The 13,567-nt window shown below is 38.2% G+C and overlaps 1 protein-coding gene across 1 annotated transcript; it reads right to left on the bottom strand.

The window, feature by feature from the left end:
- Positions 1-349: 349 nt before the first annotated feature.
- On the bottom strand, positions 350-12,142 carry LOC115930060 (pescadillo-like). Its single transcript, XM_031000546.1, has 14 exons — positions 11,995-12,142; positions 9,855-9,934; positions 9,200-9,353; positions 8,574-8,683; positions 8,072-8,243; positions 7,614-7,703; positions 6,998-7,114; positions 6,138-6,326; positions 5,400-5,533; positions 4,708-4,833; positions 4,004-4,191; positions 3,337-3,512; positions 2,410-2,577; positions 350-1,224 (listed from the first exon to the last, which is right to left on the bottom strand). The coding sequence occupies exons 1-14, from the start codon at positions 12,013-12,015 to the stop codon at positions 1,141-1,143; spliced, it is 1,809 nt and encodes a 602-aa protein (XP_030856406.1). The 5' UTR covers positions 12,016-12,142; the 3' UTR covers positions 350-1,140.
- Positions 12,143-13,567: the final 1,425 nt, after the last annotated feature.

Below are 13,567 nucleotides of genomic sequence, written 5' to 3'. Positions count from 1 at the left end.
GAGATTATTACCCCGGCTTTAGCTGTGCTGCCATTGCAGAACTCTAGCATTTCAAAGAATGAATTCCTGCCAGGTACCCATTTACATCACCTGGGTTGAGTGTGGCAAATGTAGATCAATGTCTTGCCAAAGGACATTAGTGCCGAGGCGGGTCTCGAACTACGGACCTTGTGATCGACAGTCCGGTAACTTAACCACTCAACCACGGCACCTCCCAAGCCTTTTTCACTGGCATAATTAATGAACGGCTGACCAGTACATTTGACTTACACATGTATAATAGTCATGATTTCAATGTGAATATCTTCAATAACAGGTTGTGTGAATTTAAAGTTGTGATTACTTGACAATTATTTGCTCTCCTTATCATGACCCAATGTCTGCAGATGATACAATTCTTTTATTTATTCATTAACATAGAGAATTAAAAGCATGATGGACAACTGAGTCGCACTAATAACAAAAGTTATATACATTCTGTATGCAGTATCAGTACTACTGGATCAAACCCGGAGATAATGATCTTCCTCATACATATTTTGATTGCTGAGGAGCTATAGTACGATGTAACACAGGAACATCCATTATCACTGTGAATGAACGTAAAAGGGAAATATTTATGCTTGTCAGAACAGATTGATAACAACATAATGATGGTGAGATGATGGCATGTAGGATCATACACTGCTCCAAATCATGATAACAGTTTGACTGGTTGAGCATGTGTTTCACTTCATTTGGATGTCTTACATAAGTTCCTCTTGGCCCAGCCAGTTATCAGAACATTACATGCTTAAAAGCCTATGCACAGGTTTGCTACATGCCCTGAGACTTTTTGGAAGATTTCTTTGATTTGACTGATTCCCAAGCAGATGTTTGCTTTCCAAAATTGTAATGTAAGATACATCAGAGGTGGAAGCAATTTAGATCACTCGGTCATGATCAAAATTATCTCAATATTTTTGCTTTGTTATTTGTAACTCCTTTCAGATCTTTACATGTATTATACATTGAAGTCCTCTTGATACCCTTGTAGTACATACCGTACTTGTATGTATACTCCATTGGTCAGCACACAGTACCATATTCATCTATGGCTACTGATGAGTCTGTTATTATAAGGCATCTATGATATCAGTCCTACATCGCTGTCACCTTCTTCTTCTTCTTATTCACCTTCTGTTCCTCATCGTATTTCAGCCTCTTCTCCTTCAGTTTGCGTACCTACGAGACAAAAAGTGAATTCATTTTATTAAGACATGTTGTTCATTAATTGTTTGCATTGGAAAGCAAGATATATAAAGATTGAGAGATTTTGTTTTTACTGCCAATATGGTTTTAGTAGATGGACATAGATAATCAAAATAAACTAGATGGAACTTCAACTGCGCGCAGTCGAAATGATGCCTCCGTCATAGAGCAATTTTACAAACAAAAACAGAAGAAATTTTTCAAATTCAAGTTCAATTGTAATCCATTAACAGTTTCTCAGAATATCGTGATTACAAGCAATTTCTCATATACATATATGACCCTTTGATCTTTGACCTCATGACCCTAACATCTACTCAGTTCATTGGCTCTACAAGATGTCCCGAGTTAAATAGTAATCCATTTGTCAGTTCTAATGAGAATGCGTTCACGAGCTATTTTTGCATACATAATGAGCCGCATGACCTTTGACCTTGACCTTATGACCCCAAAATCTAATCAGTTCATCGGCTCTGCAAGTAACATACATGACCTAATTTTGGCAGGAATCCATCAATCGGTTCTTCAGATAACGCGATCACGAGCTGTTTTTGCATACATAATGAGCCCTGTGACCTTTGACCTTTAAACTCGTGACCCCAAAATCTAATCAGTTCATCAGCTCTGCAAGATACATACATGACCAAAGTTTGGCAGGAATCCATCAATCGGTTCTTCAGATAACGCGATCACGAGCTGTTTTTGCATACATAATGAGCCCTGTGACCTTTGACCTTTGAACTCGTGACCCCAAAATCTAATCAGTTCATCGGCTCTGCAAGATACATACATGACCAAAGTTTGGCAGGAATCCATCAATCGGTTCTTCAGATAACGCGATCACGAGAACGGGACGTACGGACGGACGGACGTACGGACGTACGGACGTACGGACGGACGGACGGACAACCCGAAAACATAATGCCTCCGGCTACTTCGTAACGGAGGCATAAAAATATAAACAAATTAAAACAAAACAGAAAGTTGACAAATATCGATGTTTCAATAAAAATTATCAAATTTGCTAAAAACTCATATTTCTTTCAATGTAATTCTTTCAATTTTCAATCATGTTTAGTTAGCTGTGAATTGAGGAAAAGGAATGTTATTAGCAATAGTGTTGCCACTTTGATTTTTATTTATAAAAAATGTGCTCACCTCCTTGGCTTGTTCCTTCTTCTTCTTCATGAGTCTATCGTATAACCTCTTCCTCTTCTTGGGGATCATCATCTCTTGTAATCTCCTTTCTTGTCTAGCTAGCTTCTCCGCGTCCCATGTAGGATTCACCTTCTCTACTTCTCCCTCAGCTACAGATAGATTCATTGTCTGAGGGGACAAATAGAGTAATAGTATTAGGAATATGCAAATGAACACTTTGAATATTCATGTTTTTGCTACTGTGAGGCAGCTGATCATTCCAATGAAATGATGACCATGGTGAAGTGTTGTTCGATTGATTTTGTCCTGTGACCGAGGATGGGAGAATACAATCATGTATTATTAGATCATCCAAGCTACACCAATCTTAATCTATTTCTACTTCAGCTATAGAAAGCTTCATGGAGTAATGTTAACAAACTATCACCCTTTCAAATACAGAAACAACAGTCTGATAATCACAGAGTAATATATACACAATTACACATAAAAGTCAATATTTTAACAGACAAGCCATTAAGTACTTTGCTTTGAACATCCCATTTTTATCTAATAGTTTTAAAGTCAATCAAAGATAATTTCATGAATAATTACAATGTTTTTATTTAAACCTGTAAGAATCAGTGTATTACTTTGATAGGTCATTACATTCCATCTTTATGCTCTAAAAACTCCACATTTCTTGTTTTTCCTAAGCTCAATACTAAGTGGGGAAGTTAACCTTTGCTCATGCGGGGCCTCCGCCATGGAATGCTCTCTCTCAAGAGATTCGTTATGGCAGATCAGGTGAAGTTTTAAAAATAATCTTAGAACAAATCTGTTTATAATGCAAATGCTTTTATGTGAACTCTCTTTCGTTTGTTTTTTGTTTCACAAGTGCGCCTTCAGCACCTTACATATCTCATATTCTCATTAGTAGTATCTTACCTGTTTTTGTGCTAGTTTACTGAGCTGTTTTAACCTCTTCTTCTCAGCATCACCTATACTAGTCTCATCCTCCTCCTCCTCCTCGTCATCATCACTGCTGAGGCCTTCCTCTAAATCTTCTTCATTCTCACTTTCACCAATGATCTCTTCTTCTTCCTCCTCCCCAACTTCCTCATCTGTAAGTGAAGGATTGTGAAAGCATTACATTCTACCAAGAACCTCATATCATTAGAAGAATAATTCTATTTCATAAAATGAAAAAGTATCATCTGTCCCCACAGGCTTCATTCCTCCTGGCAGGGTGCATTTTTTTAAAAACCTGTATCAATTTTCCTGTTGTAGGAGCTTTATTGCTTGAAGCTAACATTTGGATCAATATTCAGGTAAAACAGATGAAATTTAATCTTCATGTGAGATATAAATACTGTTTTATTCAAGGAAAATAAGAAATCCAGCTTTCTATTCAATTTAGTACAAAATATTAAAATCTTAGAGATAGCATGACTATATATAAAAGGTTATATGACTCTTCAGCAGTACGCCCAATTTCTGTATACTTGGTTTTAAAAAAAAAGAGAGAGAAACAATGTCATGACACAGAAGAGAAATTCTCATGTGTTATGAAGAATTGTACAACTTTGTAAGGGGTTGAGTGAGCATGACGTACCATCCGACTCTGTTTTCTGGTTTCCCTCCTGCATGGCCATTCTCTCAGGGGGTAAGTATGAACCTTCTTTATCTTCAACGAACGGTGACAGGTGAGGGGGTAGGGGTACACCTGGGAAGTAGTCCTCTAATGGGAGAAGCCGATGAGCATTCACACAGTCAAACACCCACTGAGGCTGGATATAATACCTGAACGTCGATAGAGAGACAGAGAGAGGGAAACAGGGGTTAAACTACAGAGAAAATGAAATCTATATGCTGTATAGGTATTCTATACAATTGTTGGAAATAACATCAGGATCAGTTACACATGTATCTGATAATGCCTTACTGACAATTTTTCCACCAAACTTTGGCTCTCACTTCCACTGAATTCACTTACAAGAACATGCTAAATGTTAACATAGGGGTTACACATCTGTTGATAAAATAATTACAAAATAATGATGGATACAAATATCAAGGATGATTTACGTTTTTTGAATGATGCTTTTTAAAGTCTTAAGAATTATTTGTGGTTTACATCCAACACAATCTACAATGTAACCCACTCCTACAGTGTTATTTCAAACTATGATTCAGCTTTGTAATTCAATTACAGACAGACATTCCTTAGAGCGCTAGATTTAAACATGCATCCATTCCCTTGCCTTTTCGTCTCCTGTAAATTAATTTAGAAGTATACCTTAATGAAAGAGAGCATACCTTGATAAATACTGCTTATCCTGCTGTGGTCTGTCTACAATCTGATGTGTGATCGTCTCATCAGACATTTCATATGGAGCACCAACAAACATTGTCTTGTCCCATGATACCTGTCCTCCAAAACACCTGCATTCAAACAAACAAACAAACAAACACACAAACAAACAAACATGAATAAATGATATACAATCAGCGTGCTATGGTCATAGTTATAATCACTTCTGATCATTCCACTAATCATTGTTCTTTAGGCTTAATAATTCTGGGGGTGTTTCACAGAGACTAAGATTGACTATTTGACTTTAAGTTGGACTAACTTTGGCAGGCTGCTCATGCCAATGTTTGCTCTCACCGTTTACTGGTATTGGTCTCTCAAGGGACGTACATAATCACAGTCACAAATCTACATAATTAACATTTTTTAATGATTGGAAGTAAAAAATATTTTCTAAAATTCATTATGGTGAAAGCAAAACAGTGGCATGAATGGCCTGCCATAGTTAAGTCCAACTTAAAGTCGATCTTAGTCTTTGTGAAACACCCCCCTAGTCATATCATTTAAAGTGTACAGAAGGCTGCATTACCAATCCACTTGTTTTCTTCATGTCTGCCCACTCATGTTAGAATGACTCATATTTTACATTTCTTGTATGTACCAACAGGCTATGTTTGTATCAATGTAATATTCTCACCTGATGACGAATGTGATAGCTTCTCTTGGTACCTCTCTTGAAAGGAAGAACTTGCATCCTTCAAACAACTTCTTGAACCTTTTCATGTCATCTCTCTCTTCTCTTGCCTTCTTCACGGTCTCTTCATCCACAGTCTAACAAAGAATCAACATAAGTCAAATCAAAATACAATTGATAGTGTTACAGACTTTTTCAGTGTACAAAGGAATGAAGCTCTAGATTTAATTTGTTAAAGGTAAGTTACAAATCTAATCAGTATTACCGAGGGAGAGAAATACAGCACGATGATAAGTATTGAAACAGATCCATGTAATGGAGGGAAATTACTTGTGACTTGTGTCTTCACTGTAACTTCAAAGTATATAAATAACTCTTCTGACATACAGACACACACAAAAGGGATTCTATAGCCAGTTCTTTAAAAATATGTATTAGTCATTTTTTTAGGTACATGTATGCACATCAAAGGTCATATCAAAGTACCACCACTATCTTTCAACAAATGTTTCCACATAAATCAAAATATTTAACCCATGAAAACAGATGTGCCAGATCTTATATAATAATGGCTAATTGTCATGTTTACTGGCACAATCCAATGACATCATTGAACTATGAGAATTATGGGAAACGGTAGGGGATTACAAAGTACTTTCGATGGCATAAAATGGTTGCTCATTAATAAAGTGAAGCTTGATTCAACTGTATGTATCTTTGACAATATTAAGTGTTACTCACCCCACCAGCAATGAGAACCTCTTGTTGATCATCATCCTGTTCATTGTCTTCCTCATCCTCACCAGTAATACTTGACCCCTGATTGACCTTTACAAGGTCATGTGCAAAGGAACCAATGAGGTCATCTACAGCATCGTCCACTTCATCTTGTTCTGCTTCTGACTTTGTGCTTTGTGATGCCATCGACAACTGTGATGTAAAACAATATAAGAAAGCATTTTCATTAATAAAGAATGAATGCTTCTGACGTTGTGCTTTGTAATGCCATCGACAACTGTCACATAAAACATGGTTAGTTATAAGAAACCATTTTCATTAATAATGACAGAGTGACTGTACTTTAACAATACATGCATAACTAATGATGTATTTGGCATCATGTCCCAGCAATGACATCTTTTGAGTAACATGAATCGTGATCCAAGAGTCACTTGTATAACTGCCAAATTTTGAAAATTAAAAAAAAAAAAAAAAATTCTACCCCTCTTAAAGACAGAGTAGTGGGCTCTCATGGGGAAATAGACACCATTTGTTTGGTGTTTACCCCAAAAGAGGTGTTGTCAATCACTGGGATTAGACCAACAAGCTTAACGTAATGCTCTGTCTTTTCCCAATATGGTAAAGTACATGTCTCACATTTGCATCAACTGAAGACTCTCCGAGAGACGGGGTATTTCTTGATTAGCCTATGGGTTTGCTGTGTGCAGACTTGTACACCCATTAATGGTATTTCGACCAAGTCTGGTGTCAGCGAATTATGAACTTCTACACATGGAAACCGTTGCCTGACTGGCTGCAAGTCCTAATGGTACATGGGAAGCCTGAAGCCTGATCTACTATGAAGAAGACAGTTAACTCACCTTAGGAGGGTAGTGGAGGTTAAGACTTGTGTAGAGTTTAAAGTTGACAAATCCTACTAGAGTAGTGTAGAACTCTGTGAATGTAGACATGATCTTTAAATCAACATCGCCCGGCACCTGAAACATGAGAAAGATAAAGTGAACATCAAAACTTTGTACCATAATATATTCACCTACAGCAATAACATTCATCATAATAATGTCTCATATCATTTTGAAATGACTTAAATTAAATACACTGAATATGTAAATGTAGTTGTTTTCTAACCCCAGCTTTATCTTATGATGGCCATGTCAGCCTTTTCAATCTCAACGTTTGGTAATCCAAGGAACATACTGTAATTATATCTACACTCTTCTATCAAATGCTGAATAATAAATCCAGTAAATCAAAATACACATCTATTCCTTGATACTGCAAAATGGCTAACAAAAACGGGGTGAAAACAAATTCTCATGTCCGTCAAATCTGTTTTTACACTGAATCATGGTCAAGAATGGTCAGTATCATGGTCAAGAATGGACAGTAAAAAGGGTCAAGAATGGAAAGCAATGTGCTCAATAAAGAAATGGACCAATAAAGGAAGTGAAATTAATGACCATAAACCGTTCTCACCTGATATCCAAAGTTATATGGAATGATCCATGTTAACATCTGACCCTCAATCTCAACCTGAAAGTAGATTCCTTTGATAGACAGGAACACCTACAACAAACAAAGACCACATCAGAATAAACATCATCATAGGGGGCATGATTAACCTACCAGTTGAGTTTAATTCTCTTTTCTAAGGACTGGATTGTTGGTAAATATACTGATATGTCCAACTTTTTTTAATCTCCCCCTCCTTCCCCCCCCCCCCAAAAAAAACCAAACAAACAAGAACTGGCGTTTTAATACATCGCCCCCTACATTTTGTAGGTCTTTAGCTAATGGGAGGATTTATTAAATTCTTACAGCTGCATTCTCTCAAGTGAAGTACAATCTAGAAAGAATGTATTCAACAAACACATACAGAGTAGAAGATACAAAAGTATGTGTTAAGGATAACATTGACAGTTTCTTACGCTGACCTTTCTGAGTGACCTTGATGCGATGACATAGTTCATGAACTCTACGATGAGTCGTCTACAGAGAGGGAGGACTTCACTTTTGACCTTGGCATTCTTACGGAACGTACTGAACAATGAACACAAGGTCAAAGGATCCTCAAGGTCACGCAGAGCATCAACAAAGGTTGGGTATCTGTTAAACACGGAAAGGAAGAAAAACTTTGTTGTTCATTGAACATTTGACATTACACTAAGACAACATACATGTAGAGTCCATTACAAAGCACAAAATAAAATAATGATTTCTTCTTTTGTAATTTGCAGAAGTTACATGCTGCAAGAAAGACTGCTGCTAACAATCTGCGACTGATTCTGGTTTCCAGTATTCAATATAATTATGTGGAGGTTTAACAGAAAACGGAAAATAATGAGAAATATTAGTTACATGCTAACCTCTTCACAAAAGAGGATGACAAATTGTGGCTATTCATTTTCTATTGACAGAGAATCTCTCTGCACCTACCTCTCTTTAACGATGTGGTCTAGTCTATATTTGGGTTCATTTCTACAAAGTCTGTTCACTGTTGCCCATTCCTTTTTGGCTTTTGCTTTCCTCACTTTCCTCACGAAAACCTGAGACACAAGAGTGAAATGAGCCATATGAAGAGAATAGATATACATATAAAAATACATCTATATAAATGCATATATATCATGTTAGAAAGTATCAAGTAAAGTAAATGTTAGAAATAAATTAATGAATGTCATTTGGTGAGTAAACCAGTAGCCTTACTTCATCTTCAAGTATGTAGAAGAAAAAAAAATCATTAAATTTGAAATAATTATTTAGAAATATTCATTTATCAGAAACATACATGTATGCTACTTTGATAGTTGGTTTCTACATCCTGCTTCTACTGTACACACACTTTGGGCTAAATTTGAATCATATTAAAATTCCTGTTTTTTTTTCAGCCTTAAATTTCTTGTTTTGAGGAACAGGCCAGCCAAAGAGGCACAAAGCAGTCCATTTCATGACAGCAGAGGGCATCACTCGACCATAAACTTTTAAAATAGGCATGAGAGTCTATGAGTAGGGCACCATGGCTAAAAGCAGCATAACTTGAGGCCGGCTATTATAATACATACCCTGTGATCCCTGAACTTCTCAACAATGGGTTCATGAGCTAGAAACTGGATGTCTTTGAATCTGAAGTAGGTTCTGTGAAGCCTTTGTCCTTTGCCAGCTTTCCTGATACTCTTGGGTTCTACAGGGTAGATACCTTTCAGAATACACAGTCTCCTGTAAAATCATAAAATATTATCATTATATTATATACCTTTTCTTCAATTATTATAGAGTTCAGAATCACTCCAGTTCCTTAAACTTGTCACTACTCGTGTTGGATCATTTAAAACCTACAAAGGTAACTCCACCCATTCAAGTAAGAAGGAAAAAAAGGAAAGAAGTACAAATAATAGTCAGGTCTGAATGTCTATCTTTGTACACTTTACAGGAATTACATTAATACAGTACAGTAGACCGATGCAAGTTTACCCCCTCCCCCCTCTCCAACAAAAAAAAAGAAAACACACAAACTTGGCATCTTGAATTTAACATTTCAGAATCTTGCATATATGTAATATATTTGCCAGGCTACCTTAAAAAGGTGGTGACATCATTAACAATAAGCATGACTACAATCTAAAATATTTTGTATTGAAAAAGAAAGGGTATGAATGGCTCTAAATTGGCTTGATAAATGGATATCACTGAATTCTGAGGTCACACAATGTATCTCACCTGAAGTTGACTAAATTTAACTGCAGCCTCTTCACAGCTGATGCTCGTGTAATGAAGCTTGTTGCTATACCACTCTTGAACTGTAACATGGAGAAGATAGGAATTTGAAAGAAGATTGGTAAACTCAAAATGTTAAAGCATGTAGGCCTATTTGCAAGTTGCAACTGATTAGTACCCTGAAATTTAGCATCCCAAATCACAACATCTCAGTCAAAATTGTCAAATAGCGCTATTTTAGGGTGTAAAAGGCAGGCCTGTGTCACGGCAAACTGCTGCACATTACAATTGCATACCGAACCGACAGGGGGGTGCGGGCGCGCGCGCGCGTGTGTGACGTTAGCGACTGTAATCTTAGATCCCCATTCAGTAAATCTAAGCAATTCATCATTACAGTCGCTAACTTCACACATGCGCATGCATAGCCAGTACCCTCCATCGGTATGGTATGCAATTGTAATCATGTAGGGCGCTGATCCGAGAAAAAGGATCCTCTGCATAAACGCAGGCCGATACGTCCTCAAAAAAAGATTCGTCCGCATTTTCGCAGACGTTTCATATTTCTGATCGGCGCGTTGGCGATGCAAAAAACTGATTCTGTGATGATTTTCTTGATGCATTTTACATTGTCTTTGTACAGAGACTTTCACATTATGAGCGATAAATCCTCAGGAAGACGGACAACCCAGTAAACTAAGTAGACTGTAGACAGTGAACTAGGTTTTTTTTTTACGCCGAACGAATACATTGCCAGCGGGCGGTTTGGTAACCCGAAACTCGTAGAGCGTCGATGAAAAAATACGTCTGCGAAAATCGATCGAAAGACGATCCTTATTTTTGAGGACTTTCTTTGTTAAATCTGGCAATTTTCTGAATTTGTCGACGAGCACTCATATCGTAGGCTAGACCGAAAGCTTCAGTCTCTATAATCGTCGGTTGTTCCACTGAGACTACGTCTGGCTCCACTAGACCTCCGGTTATAGAGACTGAACGACTGCCTATGCCAGCCTGTGTTGAACTTATTCCGCTAGATTTTAGCCGCTAGGCCCCTCCCACAAACTTGCCACGGCCGTATTGTTATGCCCCCAAAATCCCCCAAAATGTCATTTTACCTCGTCCATATCCAATTTTAAATTAGGCCTAGGCTATAATACATCGGTTCCACTTACTAATTTGATGTAAATAATCCGTTTAATGGTCCCTTTTAAGGAAATTATGGGTCAAAATCGACATCCATGTTGAAAATCTTGCAAGCCGTCCGTACTCTCGCTGCCGTCAATCTCATCCCTTCTAGTCTACGCCGAAGGCAAAATGATAATGAAGGAAAAACTGTGCGCCATCTACACGTTCGTAATGGCGTTATCACAGTTTTTTCCTTCATAATCATTTTGCCTTCGGCGTAGACTAGAAGGGATGAGATTGACGGCAACGAGAGTTTAACACGGCTTGCAAGATTTTCAACATGGATGTCGATTTTGACCCATAATTTCCTTAAAAGGGACCATTAAACGGATTATTTACATCAAATTAGTAAGTGGAACCGATGTATTATAGCCTAGGCCTAATTTAAAATTGGATATGGACGAGGTAAAATGACATTTTGGGGGATTTTGGGGGCATAACAATACGGCCGTGGCAAGTTTGTGGGAGGGGCCTAGCGGCTAAAATCTAGCGGAATAAGTTCAACACAGGCTGGCATAGGCAGTCGTTCAGTCTCTATAACCGGAGGTCTAGTGGAGCCAGACGTAGTCTCAGTGGAACAACCGACGATTATAGAGACTGAAGCTTTCGGTCTAATCGTAGGCGGCTTACGCGCGGGTATTGCATTGCCATTGGGATTGGCCTCCCTATTCATGCTAGACCCTATTCAACTTGTGATATTGTCTGGATTGTCATGAAGTGTTTTTCTCCATTGTCTACAAGAGGTGATTGCATGCCAAGTAAGGCCTGTCTCCTGAATGAAAGCAAACGGCCCGGCGCGCGGCGCGGCTACCTGTTTTGTTTTGGGCAAAACCATGTACATATTACCACACACAAAATGCGACATGTGGGACTAGTATTACTCCCCAATCCAAAATTACATGACAATTCTCACAACATACAAGCAAAGGAAAATATCACATATACTTGATCTTACGCTTACCTTCTTTTTCTCCTTCCCCATGATTGACTTCTTTCAATCGATAAGAATCTACTAATCAACTTACGAAGAAACAACACAATATTGATGAATTTCTAGAAGGCACGTGTTCTTTTTTTCTCGCACGTCTCTTTAAATTAGTAGTCTTGATAAACCAGGCGCTTTTTAGGTCTTCTTCTTGATGAACAATTAGTTTTGCCGATTTTATTTCACGGCTGTGAGGTTTGGGGGTCCTCAAATTGAGTCGTTTTATTTGAAGTTTGGCAAGAGTTTGATAAGATCTAAGACTAGTAAGAGTACTCCAAATACCATGGTTTACGGAGAACACTGTGGGTTTATGATTATTAATCGTATGTTGATGTTCTGTTATAATGGTATAGGCTGAGGCTGCCAGGTACACAGAAAAGAGGGAAACTGAAATTAGCACATCTGTTGTATTCCTTTAATTAATTTTATTAATTTATCAATGAAATGCATGTCATACCTTGAATTCACAAGATTAAATGGCTTCTTGATAATCTGAGTTTTACTAATATTTGGGACAATCAAACGAAGAGAATTATAAAAATGTCCAATTTAAAAAAAAATCATGTAATATATTAGTTATCAAGATTGCCACAATTGAGGTGAATTCTAAGTAACAGAAGCTTACTTAAAAAGCACTCTAAATACGAAAGAAAAGAGAGAAAGAGACTTAAAAAGGAATGGAGAAAAAGCTTTTTCATCTCGCACCTATATGCCTAACATTTAGTTTATGGAATTCACCAGCTTCATCTTATACTACTATCTTTCTCGTTCGCTTAATCTCTCTCTGTCTCTTTCTCTCTCTCATTCCAGTATACCCACCCATTATCTACCTCTATCTATGGTAACCCGACACATGCTCCGCCGACGATTGCTCCGCCGACATTTACTCCGCAAAACGCGACAATTGCTCCGCGACATTTGCTCCGCGACATTTGCTCCGACGTCAAATGCTCCGCCGACAGTTGCTCCGCCGACAGTTGCTCCGCCGACAGTTGCTCCGCCGACAATTGCTCCGCCGACAGATGCTCCGCCGACAATTGCTCCGCCGACAATTGCTCCGCCGACAATTGCTCCGCCGTCAATTGCTCCGCAAAACGCGACAATTGCTCCGCCGACATTTGCTCCGCCGACATTTGCTCCGCCTGAAGCGACACTTGCTCCGCCGACATTTGCTCCGCCGACAATTGCTCCGCCGACAATTGCTCCGCCTGAAGCGACAATTGCTCCGCCGACATTTGCTCCGCCGACATTTGCTCCACCGACATTTGCTCCGCCGACAATTGCTCCGCCGACAATTGCTCCGCCTGAAGCGACAATTGCTCCGCCGACATTTGCTCCGCCCAAAAAGTGTCCCATAAACTACAAATGCTACTAGTACTACGACAAATGCTTCGCCGACAATATTTTCTTTACACCTATTTTTTTCGTTTCTTTTTTTCTTCTTCATTTTCTGAATGCATTTCTTGAAATAATGTAGATGAAATGAAATGAATGAATGTTGATGAAGTGGGAGGAAAAAGGAGTTACCTAAAAGTCATTTCGAATATAC

The sequence above is a fragment of the Strongylocentrotus purpuratus genome, unplaced genomic scaffold, assembly GCF_000002235.5.
Source record: "Strongylocentrotus purpuratus isolate Spur 01 unplaced genomic scaffold, Spur_5.0 spur5_contig_862, whole genome shotgun sequence".
Lineage (NCBI taxonomy): Eukaryota > Metazoa > Echinodermata > Echinoidea > Camarodonta > Strongylocentrotidae > Strongylocentrotus > Strongylocentrotus purpuratus.
Note: the sequence above shows the minus strand (reverse complement) of the source record. Positions and strands in the feature narration are given on the sequence as shown.